We start from the raw sequence: 20751 nt of genomic DNA on the forward strand, positions 1-20751 counted from the left end.
GATACCCATGTCATTGATCCATAATCAAGATGTAAGGCTGTACAATGAAATAAATATGCCCCCATTGCTATTCTAAAGTCTAATACATCCAGTGTAATTTCAACAATTATTTTATTTTGTTGAATTTATATAACAACAATCCAACCCCGTTTAGCATGATCCATGGCATAATTTAACTATTTGTATTCATTTGCATCACTGTCAATTACATACTTTTATTTTGAAGGCTAACCGCAAATTCCACTATTGTGGCTAATCCTTATTGTGGCTAGCTTCACATAGGTGGGTCCGACCACCATTAATCAAATAAGAACCGTTTTATACATTAGGGGTATTTTAGATGATGACACCTAGCTAGATAGTTAGCTACTGAAACAGATGATGTCGTTTTGCTATGTTTTTGGGGAAGAACATTGTTTGCATCCATCAGCTAACATTAGCTAGCTTTTTTTATGACCAGCACTGTCCAGAGCTTGGGGAAGGGCAGGTGCGCGAGACTTTACCAGCATCATAGTATTGTATCGATGAGTCGTTGTGACATATGAAATACGAGTGATAGTGTAATCAATGCGTAATAACTACGTAAAAAATGTATGAACGTTTAAATTGTTATGTGCTGTCATATTTAGATCCTGATTGGTCAACAAGCTTATTTGACACGTCAAATACTGTTATTTGACGTGTATCTTTTTTGACGCGCAAAGACCCAAACGGCGTTCCATACTTTCCTGTACTTTCCTCCGGTGTAGTTTTTCCTCCGGTGGTGTAGTTTTTCCTCCAGTGTAGTTTTTCTCCCGTAGCAAGTTCAAATGCAAGTTTACCTTCAAGCAAAACATTAGGAAATGTAGCTGGCTACATTCTTTCTATGATAAACATTATAAATATGATGGCCATGCATCGTTTTTGCAACAACAACAAAAATACATTGTTTTTTCATTGTAAGCTAATCATATGCAGGTGGACTTCAGTTGTCATCTGATGAAAAAGATTTTCTGCCGAATGTGTTACACTAATGTATTTTGTGTTTAGAAAAACTATAGTTGCACGCCCCTTATCACACTATTGAAGCAAAAACCCAATTTTAACTTTCAATATAAAACGTACTGTAGGTGAAATGGTTTAAAAAGCAGTTTTTTATGGTTTGTATTTTGAAAATACAGATTTCTGGACGATAATGCGACCCCTGTTAAATATGTAGTGCTATCTAACCAACAAATGTGATTGTGCAGTGATTTATTGGTAAAATTAGAAAAATACACGTTCCCAATTGCACCTGATCAACAATGTTTCTGAACAGACCTCAACATGCCATGGAATCCTTGTTAGCTAGCTAGCCAGCCAGCAGCAGCACAGTGCAATGTGCTATGGACACCCCAGCCCACCAAGTCAGAAGCACCATAACTTTTAACCAAGTAAATTAGACTTAAGTTTTCAGTATTGCCACATAGTATACTATTTGCTATTACACTATCTATCATGTGTAGCTAGCTTACTAGGCTTCGATTAGGTATAGGTTGTTTTGATAGCACATGCAGCTCTAGCAAGCTTGTTAGCTTGTTAGCTTCCAATCGTTGAAACGTGTTAATCTATTGACCCACTTGTCATTAATTACATTGAAATACACGGGGTACGGTATATGTATATGTGTTGTTAGTTACTGCTAACTGTTGTCAACTTAATATTTATGTTTACTTGTTGGATTCCTTACCGTTGTCCGATGATAGCAACCGCTCTCGCCTAGCGTCGATCTCAAGTGTCGCCCGCGCATTCAAATTACGTAGCGCTAGCTAGCTAAGCAGTTATCGCACTTTCGTTTCTAATATTGACCACTAGATGTCTGTGACACCACAAATAACATCTCGTTAGTCGCTATCTTTGATACGTATCTTTGGCCTAAACCAAGTATTCCATCATGTAAGAAAAACGTGTATATCCTTTTTTTTGTGTTCATTTTAGGATTGTAGGCCGTCAGCAGTCATTCATATTTATCTTTGAATTTACAAAGTTTTCGTTCACAAGATCATGACAGGGCAAAGTTAAACTATAACAGGTAATTCATCTGTACATGTAATCAGAGACGAAGAGGTGAACTCTGATGTGTATCAAATCAAATTGTATTTGTCGCATGCTTCGTAAACAACAGGTGTAGACTAACAGTGAAATGCCTACTTATGGGCAGAGAAAAAAAGGGAAATATATACACGGGGTACCAGTAACGAAGTCTATGTGCAGGGGTACGAGGTAATTGAGCTAGATATGTACAGGGTAAATAATAAACAGTAGCAGCAGCGTATGTGATGAGTCAAAAGAGTTTGTGCAAAAAGGGTCAATGCATGGATTTGATAATGTTATGTATGCTGGATGTTTACAATCATGCATACATAATCAGATGTAATTATGTAACTTCTACAATATTTGGTCGGAATAAGACTAACATAAGATGTTATTCTGCCATAGTTTAGTCTACACGTACAGAAATCATACAGATACATTCAGTACGATTTGTACTTTGCAAAATATGCATGTCAGCGAATCTTCTTTGGCATGCGGGTCTTTATCGGGATATGTATTGTCATGTGACCCATTCTCAGCCATCTTGTGGAAACGGAGACAGCGAGAGAGCCACACACAACTCGAATACAAATAAACCCTGTGCTGTCAGTAAAAGCGGAGGTAAGACAGCGAAGATTAAATGCACAGTTTTGCTATAAAATAAAGCTAAACTATCGAAATAAGTATTCACGGTGCTAAATAATCCAGTTTGAGCTAATTCAACGCGTTTATCAGTGTTGTTATACCAGCATGTTTGCTTGGCCTTGAGGCTTCGGTCTCAAGTATGTGGTGGCACCGCATTGGATTCGGAGCGAGATGGGAGGTATTTCAACGAGAACCTCTTGTGGCGGAAGAGTCGTAGGCCGCACGGGGGTTAAGCATTAACTCGTGTCAGCTCACAGTACTTCTGTGCGATTTTGTGACAGTATGACTCTTTGATTGTTTTCCTTTTGAGAAACTTAGCGTTTTCGTAGAAATTACTGATCAGTAATCGATCGTTACTAAAAGTTTTGTAAAACAAAGTTCTCTAGCTAGTTATGACGACCAGTTAGCTCAGGTTACTGTTCTAGCTTGTTATATATATATATATATATATAATACATTTGAACTGCGTATCATTATTTATGGTTAAATAAAGTAGCTACAACGTTAACTATTTTGCTATATCAACTTGATTAATTAGCTAGCTAGCTGTCATGCAGTTACTTAGCTAGTTAGCTTGCCAAACAGCTTGGGAGCACAGTTGCACATTGTGGCTAGCTACTAGTTGGTATTTTAAATGTTGTGTCAGAAGGTTAGCCGACATTTGTTTAGTTGGCTAACGTTAGTTTAACTTATTTTACAGCTAATGTCTGTCATTATAACGTAAATTAACATATCTAACTTGCTAACGTTAGCCAGCTGTATTTGCTAGTTTGGATTGCCAACTCACTAGCTAGCATCTAGCTAGCTAACGTTACGTATGGGAATGTGTGTCAGTCGGATTATCAAGCTAATAATGGCCAGCCATATGGAAAGCTAACGTTAGTTAGCTGCTAGCTAGCTACTGTAGCTCATGTGTTGGAATCAATGAGGTAAACCTGTATATACATAATTGTTTGTAATAGCTTATGAAGCGTTTATGCAATTTATGAAACTTATTTAAGAAGTACAGTTTGTTGCTAGCCAGACAGCTAATTTGTCAAGTTCCTTATCTTATAATAACGTGATACAATATTAAGACATAACAGTTAGACATGCATATAGAAATCATTTGCGCTTGACATTGATAGTCAGACTACTTCTAAACCTAGCTAGTAGTACATTGTGTCCATAATCCATTTTAACTAGCCAACAGTCCAAATATTAGCTACTGAAATGTGTAGGTAGGTTGAAACTTGCATTTCTATCAGTCACAACTAAGCCATTCATAGACGCTAACTACCTTCAGCCCTATTGACTATAATATAGTATCTTCTGGCCAGGAGAGTTTTGTTAAGAGCCCCGACGCTCATTCAGAACGTTAAAAACGCATCACTTGCGGTACTGTTTTGGAACCCCAAATCAAATCTTTAATTAAAGCAATAAATAATTTCCAAAAAACGAAAGGTTCAATTACTACACAGCTTTATAGCGTTAGGGTTCCCACACGGCCATATTTCCATGTTACAGCGCTTGTTTACAGAAGACGGAGGCGTAACTGTTCTAATTAGCCATCTGCGTCTTGAACACCTGTGTGTAAACGGAAGATGGACGCCTCAAACGTGTTGTCACTGAAAAATACTCTAGGCTGCAACTGTTAAAACCGGTTAAAACAGTGTACAGTAAGTGTATATTTAGCATTTTAAATTATTTTGATGTGATGTGAAAGTAGAGGGCTTTATGTTTCTAGAACCTTACCGCAATTGCGAATTTATTCATGTTTAGATGGAGTTTTTGGCTGCCAGAGCCAATTCGCCTCTAAACAGAATATGTAAGGTCCTTGGACTATAAAGAGTAACGGACTAAAAGGAGTAACGTTAGCCCAATAATGGACTAAAGGAGCCTAAGTCACGACCTGAAGTTACAGGCTACTGACAGTGACGTTATACATTGTCTAATCAATCATTTGTGACTAGTCTCCATTCTTCACTATGGGTGTTGTGGTGCAGGATCTTTACAGAAGTTGACAGCTTGATCTTTTTTTGTCACCATAAATAATCAATTCAATTCTAAAGTTGATTGGTTGAAGTTCAACCACCAATGCTTCCTATTTATTGTATAGCTAGCTGGCTAGCTGTGGTTTAAACATAAATTTTGGCTAACTTAGGGTCGTTATATCTAACTGATCTGTGAACTTTAGCTACAGTGCCTTCAGAAAGTATTCATACCCCTTGACTTATTCCACATTTTGTTGTTTTACAGCCTCAATTGAACATTTTCTCTCACCAATCTACACACACTACCCTATTTACATAAGTATTCACACCCCTGAGTCATACTTTGTAGAAGCACCTTTGGCAGCGATTACAGCTGTGAGTCTTTCTGGGTAAGTCTCTAAGAGCTTTGCACACCTGGATTGTACATTATTTGCCCATTATTCTTTTCAAAATTCTTCAAGCTCTGTCAAAATGGTTGTATATCATTGCTAGACAACCATTTCAGGTCTTGCCATATATTTTCAAGTAGATGTAAGTCAAAACTGTAACTCAGCCACTCAGGAAATTCACTGTCTTGGTAACAACTCCAGTGTAGATTTGGCCTTGTGTTTTAGGTTATTGTCCTGCTGAAAGGTGAATTAATCTCCCAGTGTCTGATGGAAAGCAGACTGAACCAGGTTTTCCTCTAGGATTTTGCCTGTGCTTAGCTCCATTCCGTTTCTTTTTTTAATCCTTAAAATTTCCTCTGTCCTTAATGATTACAAGCATACCCATAACATGATGCAGCCACCACTATGCTTGAAAATATGGAGAGTGGTACTCCGTAATGTGTTGTATTGGATTTGCCCCAAACATAACGCTTTGTATTCAGGACAAACATAATTGCTTAGCCACATTTTTTTGCCTTATTACTTTAGTGCCGTGTTGCAAACAGTATGCATTTTTTTGGCATGTTTTTATTCTGTACAGGCTTCCTTCTTTTTCACTCTGTCAATTAGGTTAGTATTGTGGAGTAACATGTTGTTGATCCATCCTCATCACAGCCATTAAACTCTAACTGTTTTAAAGTCACCATTGGCTTAATGGTGAAATCCCTGAACGGTTTCCTTCCTCTTCGGCAACTGAGTTAGGAAGGACGCCTTTATCTTTGTAGTGACTGTGTGTATTGATACACCGTCCAAAGTGTAATGAATAACTTCACCATGCTCAAAGGGATATTCAATGTCTGCTTTTTTTATTTTTACCCATCCACAAATAGGTGCCCTTCTTTGCAAGGCATTTGAAAACCTCCCTGGTCTTTGTGGTTGAACCTGTTTGAAATTCACTGCTCGACTGAGGGACCTTAAAGATAATTGTATGTGTGGGATACAAAGATGAGGTAGTCATTCAAAAATAATGTTAACACTATTGCACACATCGAGTCCATACAACTTATGTGACTTGTTAAGCACATTTTTAATCCAGAATTTATTTAGGCTTGCCATAACAAAGGGGTTGAATACTTATTGCCGCAAGAAATTTCACCTCTGAAGTAGTATTTTTTTTGTAAACATTTAGAAAAACATAATTCCACTTTGACATTATGGGGTATTGTGTGTAAGCTAGTGACAAAAAATATATATTTAGTCCATTTTAAATTCAGGCTGTAACACAACAAAATGTGGGAAAAGTCAGGTGGTGTTAACCCTACTCCTATTATTTCTGCGGCCCCGTGAAAATCTAACTTAATAAGAAAATGCCCATCAATATCTGTCTACGCCAGAGATGTGTTTTTTTGCATGGGCTGTGTCCCAAATCACCGCATTCGCCGATATCGCCCTTCCGCATCTGCGGTGAAAGTTGGCAGAGCTAGAGTTGATTTTGTCAGACCATGAGACATCCCGAAAATCGGTCTTCTCACAAATTTCTGTAGCGGCAAAACGGTTTGGCCTAAAAAAAACTTTGACCCCTCTGTGGAAAGATGACTCTGTTTTGCTCTACGACCCCCACAAGCGTCACAAGACTCATCTGAAGGTCCCCGGTACAAGTAAAACAAATTAATGGACGTATATATGGAGATAGTTTAGTGCTTTAAAAAAATGGCCTAAAAAAAATATAGTTCAGAACAAACTTCCTTTTACAATTTTTTGGGGGATCATGTAGTAAATCTGTTATTCAATCTGTTTCTGTGGGCTAATAGCAGTAATGCCAAATTCAATGTATCATCAATTTTTTTTATATATATATTATTTTATACCTTAAGGGTCTTTAAAATCAAAATCAAATAGCTAAATGATCCTTGGTATGACCATATTAAAACAATTCCATATGTTGGCTTAGTCAACCAAAGATAAGAGATTACAAGATGTGTTGGGTATGTTTTCAGTAAGCATGTTGATGGGGGTGTGTCGTCTACCATCATTCACTTCCTGAAGTTTACTCAAAAGACGAGGGAACCATCCCTTCACCGCGTTTTGTTATAATATCTTTGGTCTGACAGACGTTTACGTGACAACCAGAATGCATTGTATGTTGTCAACAAATACATAGCCGGCAGTTAGCTTAGCATTAGCTCATCATAATCAGTACAACCTTCAAAAAAGTATGTTACAATCTATGCAAGAATCGTAATGCATCGTTTGTCACTAGTATTGAAAACGTGAATAAAACAGTAAATATATTATGCTCCATACATACATACATACATACATACGGGGTGCTACAGTAGAAACAACACGATATACAGAAACTATAATGATAACGTAATAAGGACGTTTCTTTGATAGGAACGCACACATGTCCAAAGTTATTATTAGTAAGCAAAATAACAATGAAGGCAATGCGGGTGCCAGCCTGGAAAATGTGCTAGGGGGGTACAAGTTCGTGCAAGTTCTGAAGTTCTGTTCTGACTGGAGATACGTGATCTGGGGAACACTGGAGAAGTGCTTGGGCTCTCGTTGAAGAGGGAAGTTGGTCCGGCTCCATAATGCCTCAAACATAAATTGTCGTCAACAGTGAAATGGGCTATTTCTATGTGTATTAATGAGGAAGCGGAACACGCCTCAATTAAAACTGTTAGAAAATAATTAGACATTGACAAGTTGAATAATTAGCAGGTAGCATGCCTTGGTTTGAGAGCAGCGTGGGTTAATTGTCCTGTTGCGTAACAATCACATTTTGGAACAGTGAGTGCGTTCTGACATCTTGCGCGTAAAAAAAACAAACTCAAGCTGGAGTGACCGTTAGAGATATTTGGAACTCACACGTGAAAAGGTTCAAATGGATGCCAAACAAAAACCATTGATTTCAAACCATACTCGCACAAGGACTAGCTTACTTTGAACAATTTACAATTAACATTTCACGAAAGCACATTTACTGGAAGAATTATGGTAACGGAATCATCACATCATCACTATCATCCCAGAAACCCTGGACCCACCAATTCGCATACCGTCCCAACAGATCCACAGATGACGCAGTCTCTATTGCACTCCACACTGCCCTTTCCAACCTGGACAAAAGGAACACCTACGTGAGAATGCTGTTAATTGACTTCAGCTCAGCGTTCAACACCATAGTGCCCTCCAAGCTCATCACTAAGCTAAGGAACTTGGGACTGAACACCTCCCTCTGCAACTGGATCCTGGACTTCCTGACAGGCAGCCCCCAGGTGGTGAGGGTAGGCAACAACACATCCACCACGCTGACCCTCAACACGGGTGCCCCTCAGGGTTGCGTACTTAGTCACCTCCTGTGCTCCCTTTTCACCCACGACTGTGTGGCCACGCACTGCTCCAACACCATCATTAAGTTTGTTGACGACACGACGGTGGTAGGCCTGATCACCGACGACGATGAGACAGCCTATAGGGAGGAGGTCAGAGATCTGTCAGTGTGGTGCCAGGACAACAACCTCTCCCTCAACGTGAGCAAGACATTGGAGCTGATCGTGGACTACAGGAAAAGGAGGGCTGAGCACGGCCCCATTCACATCGACAAGGCTTTAGTGGAGCGGATCGAGCGCTTCAAGTTCCTTGGTGTCCACATCACTAAGAACCTATCATGGTCCAAACACACCAACACAGTCGTGAAGAGGGCACGACAATGCCTATTCCCCCTCAGGAGGCTGAAAATATTTTGCATGGGACCTCGGATCCTCAAAGTTCTACAGCTGCACAATTTGAGAGCATCCTGACTGATTGCATCACCTCTTTGTATGGCAACTGCTCGGTATCCGACCGCAAGGCGCTACAGAGGGTACTCCTTTCTTGCACAGGCTCGATGTGCACTCATTGGACTCTAACCACACACACAAACTACACTGACACAGCAACACAACAACATTGATGCAACACACATATGTTCAGATTCCTTCACACTCTTTACATACTCTGCTGCTACTTTGTTTATTATCTATGCATAGTCACTTTACCCCTACCTACAGTTGAAGTCGGAAGTTTACATACACTTAGGTTGGAGTTATTAAAACTTGTTTTTCAACCACTCCACAAATTTCTTGTTAACAAACTATAGTTTTGGCAAGTCGGTTAGGACATCTACTTTGTGCATGACACAAGTAATTTTTCCAACAATTGTTTACAGACAGATTATTTCACTTATAATTCACTGTATCACAATTCCAGTGGGTCAGAAGTTTACATACACTAAGTTGACTGTGCCTTTAAACAGCTTGGAAAATTCCAGAAAATGGAATTAGAAGCTTCTGATAGGCTAATTGACGTTTGAGGCAATTGGAGGTGTACCTGCGGATGTATTTCAAGGCATACCTTCAAACACAGTGCCTCTTTGCTTGACATCATGGGAAAATCAAAAGAAATCAGCCAAGACCTCAGAAAAAATTGTAGACCTCCACAAGTCTGGTTCATCCTTGGGAGCAATTTCTAAATGCCTGAAGGCACCACGTTCATATTTACAAACAATAGTACGCAAGTATAAACACTAACTTTAAGCATCAGTTGTCAGAGCACCTTAACGATCACTGCACCTGTACACAGCCCATCTGAAATTAGCCTACCCAACTACCTCATCCCTAAATTGTTATTTATTTTGCTATTTTGCACCCCAGTATCTCTATTTGCACATCATCTCTTGCACATCTAGCATTCCAGTGTTAATACTAATTGTAATTATTTTTGCACTATAGCCTATTTATTGCCTTACCTCCATAACTTGCTACATTTGCACACACTGTATATATATTTTCTGTTGTATTTTTTTTTACTTTGTTTTTTTTACCCCATATGTAACTCAGTGTTGTTTTTATCGCACTACATTGCTTTATCTTGGCCAGGTCGCAGTTGTAAATGAGAACTTGTTCTCAACTGGCTTACCTGGTTAAATAAAGGTGAAAAAAATTAATGGGACCATGCAGCTGTCATACCGCTCAGGAAGGAGACGCGTTCTGTCTCCTAGAGATGAATGTACTTTGGTTCGAAAAGTGCAAATCAATCCCAGAACAAGGACCTTGTGAAGATGCTGGAGGAAACCGGTACAAAAGTATCTATAGTGGGGAGAACAAGTATTTGACACAAGTTTCCTACTTACAAAGCATGTAGAGGTCTGTCATTTTTATCATAGGTACACTTCAACTGTGAGAGATGGAATCTAAAACAAAAATCCAGAAAATCACATTGTATGATTTTTAAGTAATTAATTTGCATTTTATTGCATGACATAAATATTTGATACATCAGAAAAGCAGAACTTAATATTTGGTACAGAAACCTTTGTTTGCAATTAGAGATCATACGTTTCCTGTAGGTCTTGACCAGGTTTGCACACACTGCAGCAGGGATTTTGGCCCACTCCTCTATAAAGACCTTCTCCAGATCCTTCAGGTTTCGGGACTGTTGCTGGGCAATACGGACTTTCAGCTCCCTCCAAAGATTTTCTATTGGGTTCAGGTCTGGAGACTGGCTAGGCCACTCCAGGACCTTGAGATGCTTCTTACGGAGCCACTCCTTAGTTGCCCTGGCTGTGTGTTTCGGGTCGTTGTCATGCTGGAAGACCCAGCCATGACCCATCTTCAATGCTCTTACTGAGGGAAGGAGGTTGTTGGCCAAGATCTCGCGATACATGGCCCCATCCATCTTCCCCTCAATACGGTGCAGTCGTCCTGTCCCCTTTGCAGAAAAACATCCCCAAATAATGATGTTTCCACCTCCATGCTTCACGGTTGGGATGGTGTTCTTGGGGTTGTACTTATCCTTCTTATTCCTCCAAACACGGCGAGTGGTTTAGACCAAAAAGCTCTATTTTTGTCTCATCAGACCACATGACCTTCTCCCATTCCTCCTCTGGATCATCCAGTTGGTCATTGGCAAACTTCAGATGGGCCTGGACATGCGCTGGCTTGAGCAGGGGGACCTTGCGTGCGCTGCAGGATTTTAATCCATGACAGCGTAGTGTGTTACTAATGGTTTTCTTTGAGACTGTGGTCCCAGCTCTCTTAAGGTCATTGCCCAGGTCCTGCCGTGTAGTTCTGGGCTGATCCCTCACCTTCCTCATGATCATTGATGCCCCACGAGGTGAGATCTTGCATGGAGCCCCAGACCGAGGGTGATTGACCGTCATCTTGAACTTCTTCCATTTTCTAATAATTGCGCCAACAGTTGTTGCCTTCTCACCAAGCTGCTTGCCTATTGTCCTGTAGCCCATCCCAGCCTTGTGCAGGTCTACAATTTTATCCCTGATGTCCTTACACAGCTCTCTGGTCTTGGCCATTGTGGAGTCTGTTTGAGTGTGTGGACAGGTGTCTTTTATACAGGTAACAAGTTCAAACAGGTGCAGTTAATACAGGTAATGAGTGGAGAACAGGAGTGCTTCTTAAATAAAAACTAACAGGTCTGTGAGAGCTGGAATTCTTACTGGTTGGTAGGTGATCAAATACTTAGGTCATGCAATAAAATGCAAATTAATTACTTAAAAATCATACAATGTGATTTTCTGAATTTTTGTTTTAGATAAAAATTACAGACCTCTACATGCTTTGTAAGTAGGAAAACCTGCAAAATCGGCAGTGTATCAAATACTTGTTCTCCCCACTGTATATCCAAAGTAAAACGAGTCCTATATCGACATAACCTGAAATGCCGCTCAGCAAGGAAGAAGCCACTGCTCCAAAACCGCCATAAAAAAAGCCAGACTACGGTTGCAACTGCACATGGGGACAAAGATCATACTTTTTGGAGAAATGTCCTCTGGTCTGATGAAACAAAAATAGAACTGTTTGGCCATAATGACTATCGTTATGTTTGGAGGAAAAAGGGGGTTGCTTGCAAGCCAAAGAACACCATCCCAACCGTGAGGCACGGGGGTGGCAGCATCATGCTGTGGGGGTTCTTTTCTGCAGGAGGACTGGTGCACTTCACAAAATAGATGGCATCATGAGGAAGGAAAATTATGTGGATATATTGAAGCAACATCTCAAGACATCAGTCAGAAAATGTAAGCTTGGTCGCAAATGGGTCTTCCAAATGGACAATGACCCCAAGCATACTTCCAAAGTTGTGGCAAAATGTCTTAAGGACAACAAAGCCCTGACCTCAATCCTATAGAAAATGTGTGGGCAGAACTGAAAAAGAGTGTGCGAGCAAGGAGGCCTACAAACCTGACTCCGTGACCCCAGCTCTGTCAGGAGGAATGGGCCAAAATTCACCCAACTTATTGTGAGAAGCTTGTGGAAGGCTACCCAAAACGTTTGACCCAAGTTAAACAATTTAAAGGCAATGCTACCAAATACTAATTGAGTGTATGTAAACTTCTGACACACTTGGAATGTGATGAAAGGAATAAAAGCTGAAATGAATCATTCTCTCTACTATTATTCTGACATTTCACATTCTTAAAATAAAGTGGTGATCCTAACTGACCTAAGACAGGGAATTTTTACTACGATTAAATGTCAGGAATTGTGAAAAACGGTGTTTAAATGTATTTGGCTAAGGTGTATGTAAACTTCCGACTTCAACTGTACATGTACATATTACCTCAATTACCCCGTAACCCTACACGTTGACTCGGTACCGGACCCCTTGTATATAGCCTTGTTATTGTTATTTTATTATGTTACTATTTTTCCTTTCGTTTTATTTAGCAAATGTTTATTTTAACAAACTCTGCATTGTTGGTTATGGGCTCGTAAGTAAGCATTTCACGGTCAGGTCTACACCAGTTGTATTCGTCACGTGACCAATAAAATTGGGTCTCTGATCTGTACTATACAAAAATAGTGGCTATTATTGTAATGAGCTCTACCCCCAAACAAGTCCACATTTGTGGCGGCCTAGGGAAACCCTTCACATTGTCAAATTTAGACTTATTTTTTATAGTTCTGAAAACTGCAAACTGTCCCAAATCCAGATATTTTTCAATATCTTTATCAGAACCAGATACATATATTTGAATTGGAGGCACAATGGACAGTGCATTCGGAAAGTATTCAGACCCGTTGACTTTTTCCACATTTTGTTATGTTACAGCCTTATTCTAAAATTGATGAATTTCAATCTACACACAATACCCCATAATGACAAAGCAAAAACAGGTTTTTATACATAAAAAAAAAAAAAAAAACGGAGATATGACATTGACATAAGTATTCAGACCCTTTACTCAGTACTTTGAAGCACCTTTGGCAGCGATTACAGTCTTGCGTCATCTTGGGTATGACGCTACAAGCTTGGCACACCTGTATTTGGGGAGTTTCTCACATTCTTCTCTGCAGATCCTCTTAAGTTCTGTCAGGTTGGATGGGGAGCTTCGCCTCACAGCTATTTTTAGGTCTCTCCAGAGATGTTCGATCGGGTTCAAGTCCGGGCTCTGGCTGGGCCACTCAAGGACATTCAGAGACTTGTCCCGAAGCCACTCCTGCGTTGTCTTGTCTGTGTGCTTAGGGTCGTTGTCCTGTTGGAAAGTGAACCTTCTCCCCAGTCTGAGGTCCTGAGCGCTCTGGAGCAGGTTTTCATCAAGGATCTCCCTGTACTTTGCTCCGTTCATCTTTCCCTCGATCCTAACTTGTCTCCCAGTCCCTGCAGCTGAAAAACATCCCAACAGCATGATGCTGCCACCACAATGCTTCACCATAGGGATGGTGCCAGGTTTCCTCCAGACCTGACGCTTGTCATTCAGGCCAAAGAGCTCAATCTTGGTTTCATCAGACCAGAGCATCTTGTTTCTCATGGTCTGAGAGTCCTTGGGTGCCTTTTGGCAAACTCCAAGCGGGCTGTCATGTGCCATTCACTGAAGAATGGCTTCCGTCTGGCCACTCTACCATAAAGGCCTGATTGGTGGAGTGCTGCAGAGATGGTTGTCCTTCTGGAAGGTTCTCCCATCTCCACAGAGGAACTCTAGAGCTCTGTCAGAGTGACCTTCTGGTTCTTGATCACCTCCCTGACCAAGGCCCTTCTCCCCCGATTGCTCAGTTTGGCCGGGTGGCCAGCTCTAGGAAGAGTGTCTTGGTGGTTCCAAACGTCTTCCATTTAAGAATGATGGAGACCACTGTTCTTGGGGACCTTCAATGCTGCGGAAATTATTTGGTTCCCTTCCCCAGATCTGTGCCTCGACACAATCCTGTCTCGGAGCTCTACGGACAATTCCTTCGACCTCATGGCTCTGACATGCACTGTCAACTGTAGGACCTTTTATATAGACACGTGTGTGCCTTTCCAAATCATGTCCAATCAATATAATTTACCACAGGTGGACTCCAATCAAGTTTTAGAAACATCTTAAGGATGATCAATGGAAACAGGATTCACCTGAGCTCAATTTCGAGTCTCATGGCAAAGGGTCTGAATACTACTATTTCTGTTTTTTATTTATTAAATGTGCTAAAATTTCTAAAAACCTTTTTTGCTTTGTCATTATGGGGTATTGAGGAACAATTTTTTTTACATCCATTTTAGATTAAGGCTGTAACGTAACAATGTGGAAAAAGTCTAGGGTCTGAATACTTTCCGAATGCACTGTACATTTCCGTGCAATTATGAACTGTCAACAACAAATCCTTATAAAGAAAAGCGTTAAAGATCTATTTGATTTGACTATATACAGTACATGGCTCTGGCAATTACCCAAATAATTGGTATAATGTACCTGAGAGATGAAAGGGTGATGCAATAATTGTCACCATCTAATGACCTTTTTAAATCAGAATTTGGGTCTGTAATCCAAATGCCATCAGCAGACCTATTAGTGGTTGCGCTTTTGTGTGTTGATCAAAGGATGTTGAATGATGTCCTTGCATTTCATTACACCCATAATAAAATCTGCTATATATGTGTATGTGACCAATAACATTTGATTTGATTTAAACACCTTTACAATAAACATATTGCATTGTATAAGGCTAATCATTTTGGCCCTTTCCTTCCCATAGAAGTTCTAGGAAGAATGGCAGAAACTCAGACACTCAACTTCGGACCAGAATGGTTGGTATAGCATGTTAATATGAAATCTTCTTGAGCTGAAATGTTGTATTGAATTAAGAGAACAATCAAGTTGATTAACAGCGATCTGGGTTGTTATACTGGTTTGTCTTTTGACACCTGGTGCAGTGGTGTCTCACATGTTGAGGCCTTCCAGTTGTCCTCTAAATTTCACTTTTGTTTTTTTGTCGTTTTCTTTCTGTCCGTTTCTTCCCCAGGCTCCGGGCCCTGTCTGGGGGTGGCCATGGGGGTGGTAGCAGCAGTAGCGTTGCCACCTCACCACCTCTCTCACCTGCAATGCCAAAGTATAAACTTGCAGACTACCGCTACGGGAGAGAAGAAATGCTAGCACTTTATGTCAAGGATAGGGAGGTGAGGCAAACTAATTCTGATATGTGTTCTAAAAGGATACATAATTGGCATACAAATAAAGTGACTGGTATCGGCATGTTCTGAAAAGTGCTCCAAGATGAAATTTAGATTAATCCTTTTGTGGATTGAGATTTCTTTCAAATTCAAATATATAATGCCATCTTCCTGTAATTTGTGTATTAAACCTGACATTGCAATGGCTACTTGCTCATACCTTTTCTTTCACCTTATCAGATCCCTGTAGACCTACATGATAAGGATTTTCTGCCCATTTTACAAGAGGAGCCCCTGCCACCACTGGCACTTGTAGCTTTTACAGAGGAAGAGCAGGTTGGTGCCTTCGCTGTTCAAAAATGAGGCCATGTTTAGAATGAATATGCAAAATTAAGACTACACCTTTCTCATTGTTCTTACCCATTTGTTTGTAACCAAATATAGAGAATTGTTGGTTATAGACGTGTCTGCCCCCCACCCCCCTCTCTCTTTATCCTCTTGCTCCCTCTCTCCCCCACAGAGAAATTTTTCCATGTCTGTAAACAGTGCCGCTGTGCTCAGGCTGATGGGAAGAGGAGGGGGTCCGGTTGGGCCAGGGGCGCCGAGGGGTCGAAGTACCTCACGGGGTCGAGGTGAGGAAAGAGAACTATTGTCTCTTTGTCCATCTCAACAGTCTGAAGTGGCTTCCTGTGCTTGTGTCCTCTTCATCTGAACTAATCAGAAAAACAGACTAGGTGAACTGTTAATTTCTTTCATCATGTCAATGCAGGTAAAGGGTAGGAGACGAGGAAACTACTTTAGACTATTGACTGTTGAGACTAGGGCTGTTGCAGTGACTGTATTACCGCCACACCGGCGGTCACGATTCATGAAGGCAGTCAAATTCCACGTGACCGTTTAGTCACTGTAATTAGGCTTCTCCAAGCTCTGATGTTGCTGATGGTCATTAGTAGCCTACCAAACTTGCTAACTGCTTTGTACTCAGCACTCTATTGTCCCTCTAATCACTCTGACATCAATGCAAATGTTTTCGAAAATCTAATCAAACACTTCATGAGAGCCCATGAGCTCATGTTGCGCAACATTTCAATAGGCTATGCAATTGCGCATGAAAACAGAGTGATGGCCTCTACTAAAAATAGGAGAATCAGCGTTCTATAGGCTAGGCCTACTATATTTATTTTTCAACTTTCCTAATATTAAGCACATTGTTTATATTTACAACAGGAGTATAGCCTACCTGCCTGGCATGAAAATAAAGCGTCCTTCATTCGCTATTTAAGTGCGTAGATGACATGTCTTTTTTCCCGCTGCCCCTGTTTCTCACATATAATATTTTGTATATGTAAAGACAAGATTAAATCAAGAGTTGTCTGATGTGTGACAATATTAGTCTATCACTTGTGAATTATATATTATCACTTGTGAATGATGCCCAACATAAGAAACAATACCTTTTTTTGCGACTTTTTCAAATCATGGTCGCACACTTCATGTAGCCTAGCCCATAGGCCTATGTGTTTTAAGGTTTGTATCACAACTAAAGTGGCCAAATAACTTTTTTAAATTAAGCTAATTAATCTGCTTTACTAGGGGTGTAGAGCCTAACTGGCATACGTAAGCAGCACATGAGTTTCAAGTTCGAGGGAAGATAATTTTCACCATAAAAATGCACCTTTATAATAAAAACATTATACATGCATAATTGCATTTGCGGTCACAAGCTAAACGTTCTGATCTGTTGCGTCAGCCACATTGCGTAACAATGTTTTTTTTATGCTAGTGGTTGTATTAATTTGGGATCTATCGCATCCCACCGCTGTCCCAGACTATGTTTGGAATATTTATTTCTCACACAGAATAGAATAGGTCGACCTTTGTACTATGGGGGATAGTAGATTGACATTTTGCTGTTCATTAGGCCTACTCATCTTGTTGGCTGACGAAAAGTAAATGTGGACAGTTCTTCCAATATCTTCAATATGCACATCGGAATTGGATAAGGACACGCGCAGTTGCGTCCCCGATCTGTCTGTCTTCACTTGTAGCCTGTGAGAAAGACCCGATCACATGATGGAGCGTGCAGCACTCAGGGAGACGGGCACAACGGCCACTGGCCGCAAAAAGGCATGGATTTTCTTATGGTGCATTACGGCCACACAAAGGCCATGCCGCCGTGAAAGTCTAGGCATTATCAAGTGCTTGTCAAATTGTGAATATGTGACTGTACAGCCTGCGCAAAAAACTAAGCAGAGCTCATGCCTTTCAAGCGACTTTATTCAAATCATCATTAGTCGCATCATGCAGCCTTACAATGTATTAAAAATCTAAACATATAGCCCAACGTTTGTAGAACTAAAGTTGCATTAATAACTCTAAATTAATCTTTGTTAACCGCTCAACACAGAATAGCCACATGTGCGTACTCCCTCAAATCGTTTTGAGAAAATATCCTTTCTATTTTAGTCAGCTATGTTCAATTGTATTCTTCACACTACAAAATAATGCCACGGAATTCTAAGCAAATCTTGTCTGCTAAATGAACTAGTTTAGTCCACAGCCATTTGGCATAGCCAAATCAGGACCTAACATAAGGACAACTCAGAGTATGCTATGACTACATTTTCTTCATATCATGCTACTTTAGATGTCTAAAATAATGGCTTTATTGTGATGGTGGATTTATTATACTTTTTTTAAAATGTAGATGTTCCAAAGGTCAGCATCAGTGGCTTGTAGGCTATGTGTAGAAGCCAGGAGATGCTAAATGTTTGTTAATGAACGATCAATTACTGAGAGACCGACAGTTACTTGCTTGACAATCACCGGCTGACTAAATTTTGTGACCGCCACAGCCCTAGTTGAGACCAGTGATTTCTATATAGGTGGAGACCCGCCCCTAAGAATCTTAACAATCTTTTGCCAGCTACACAGAAGGGATGTAACAGTAGTACTCTGTTAATAGGCTTGATAATGCTCCTGTCAGCAGAAGCTATCGCAGCTGGTTGAATTCATTTTAACCAGCTAGTTTCAACATTAAAGTGTAGTGTGTGTGTTTGAATCCTTTTCGACTGTAATGTGAATTGTGATTTCAAAAAAAGTATTTAAAATGTGTGTCTGGCAGGTCGGGGTAGAGGAGACGGAGGGTTTTACCAAAGAAGTTTTGATGACGTGGAAGGAGGCTTTGGCCGCGGGGGCAGGGAGATGCACCGCTCCCAGAGCTGGGAGGAGAGGTAATGGACTATCCTCACTGGAGGCACGAGCGTGTAACTGGAATCGTCACGCACGTTAACCTTTGACGTCAATGCATGATTTATGCAAATGTTCCTGTTAAGTGGGTGCGTCTTAAGCTGGGTTCCAGGCCAGTGGAATGAGAATGATCGAATTGTCATGTTTTTGGTCATATCTGTCTATATTTGACACTCTGCATGCTCAGTCATTCTTTTTTTCTTTTCTCCTTTTCAAAGTCATGCTGAGTCTATTTTCTCCCCGTCTAGGGGAGACCGAAGGTTTGAAAAGCCAAGTCGAAAAGAGACAGGTTTGTGCCAATACTTGCTCATCACATAATCAATGATGTTTAATGTAATATACATAATGCCGTTTTTAAAGCATTTACAGGTAATGTAATGACTTTGCGCTTTCTCTCTCTCCTCGGTTCCTTTGACTTGGCAGAAGTTGCTCCTACCCACTTCCCGATGAATCATAGTAAGTTTACCCTCTAGGGGCCTCATTTATAAATCATGCGTACTTACAAAATAGACCCCAAAATGTGCGTTTGCCAGTTTTCACGCAAAAGTGAAAATGTGCTTTCCTCCCCGCAAACTTTAAACCATGCGTACGCACAGTTTCTAGTGGTTGAAGTATTGCATTGCAAGAAGGCAGAAGTAGCTTAGTAGCCTTGTGCAAATGGGGGACTATGATGACACTCTTATTCATAACAACAAAACAGGTAGCTCAATATAAGTTGCCATTAGTGAGAAGCGAAAAGCCATTTCTTTTATTTTTGCATTCTAAAGTAATTAGAAATAGGCATCTATTTCCTATGATTGATTTCATTTCCATGATCATTGAATAATCAATTCCTCACCTTTTCATACTGGTGAAATAGCCTATAGGCCAACAGCAAGGTAGGATAGGCTACCGTTCGTTCCATCTCTCATTTAATTGGACCTACTTCACAGTAGGAAATAGATAAGCTATTTCAAGTATTTTGCTCTATGCGATAGAACATTCACCTTTTCATTCACCTTTTCAATTGACGTTTGTAGGCTACGTCCTGAATACTGTAATTTCTCGAGTTGACAATATTTAATTTATAAACATAATGCATTATACATATATCATAGCCATTGCAGAATAAATTCCTCACCTTTTCTGGCCATGATGAGTTCATATTCCCGAAGTGGCCATAACGCAAATGACCATGCACATCTCTAATGTAATTGGGCCTATTAGATAGGCGATGATAATTGAACATTCTTGCTCTATGCATCCGAAAGGGATTATAACATACAGTAGAATTTAACAGATGAACACAGTTGATATTTTGCATTGAAATGTGTAGGCTACCACTAAGTAAGCCTACTGTAGTATTCATTTCTTTCCTAGTAGACAATGTTTCAGAATTCGCGGGCAGTGCAACATAGTTTAAATTCAATTAACTGTTTACAGGTCCACAACAATTCAGAAACTGTCAGATACAGCAAATGTCACTGCAAAAGAAAACATTCTGCCAACACCTCCAAAGACATTTGACCAAGTTCGCTATTACTATTTACTTTAGATCACAGGAGGTTGGTGGCACCTTAATTTGGGAGAATGGTCTCGTGGTAATGGCTGGAGCAGAATATGTGGAATGGTATCAAATACATCAAACACATGGTTTCCATGGTTTCCATGTGTTTGGTGACATTCCATTCACTCTATTTCATCCATTATTATGAGCCGTTCTCCCCTCAGCAGCCTCCTGTGCTTTAGATACTGTCTAGGCCTAATTCCAGTACTTCCAAAGTATACAGCAAAAAGGGCAATATTGTTACCATAAAAGGTGAATAATGGAAGTTTTTCAGGCAGAGTTATAATGCTTGTTCACGCGTGCAGTTTTACACAGGTCTGATTTATAATGGGGAACATGTGTATGTATGGCGTGCGGCAAGTTTATCAATCTCAGTATTTTTGTACGTGCACAGATTTTTTAGAAATGGGGCACGCAGATATTTTGTGATTAATTTAAGCAACGGTTATGAATCAGGCCCTTGCACTTATACACTTCCTTGTCATGGGGA

The 20751-nt window shown here is 40.3% G+C and overlaps 1 protein-coding gene across 4 annotated transcripts in view; it reads left to right on the top strand.

Annotated features, from left to right (window-relative positions):
• Nucleotides 1-2581: 2581 nt before the first annotated feature.
• The window catches only part of LOC311146695 (GRB10-interacting GYF protein 2-like), a 35685-nt gene continuing 17515 nt past the window's right edge, over nt 2582-20751 (top strand). For 3 of the 4 annotated variants that reach the window (XM_084183246.1, XM_084183247.1, XM_084183248.1), the window contains exons 1-8: nt 2582-2673; nt 15052-15103; nt 15319-15472; nt 15707-15802; nt 15987-16098; nt 18591-18699; nt 18934-19004; nt 19139-19171. In XM_084183246.1, coding sequence (XP_084039372.1) covers nt 15066-15103; nt 15319-15472; nt 15707-15802; nt 15987-16098; nt 18591-18699; nt 18934-19004; nt 19139-19171 — 613 coding nt within the window. In that variant the 5' untranslated portion in view covers nt 2582-2673; nt 15052-15065. The remainder of the gene's footprint in view (nt 2674-15051; nt 15104-15318; nt 15473-15706; nt 15803-15986; nt 16099-18590; nt 18700-18933; nt 19005-19138; nt 19172-20751) is intronic. The other variant, XM_084183245.1, reaches the window with a different exon arrangement.

This window comes from Coregonus lavaretus, assembly GCF_964263955.1.
Source record: "Coregonus lavaretus genome assembly, chromosome: 19".
NCBI lineage: Eukaryota > Metazoa > Chordata > Actinopteri > Salmoniformes > Salmonidae > Coregonus > Coregonus lavaretus.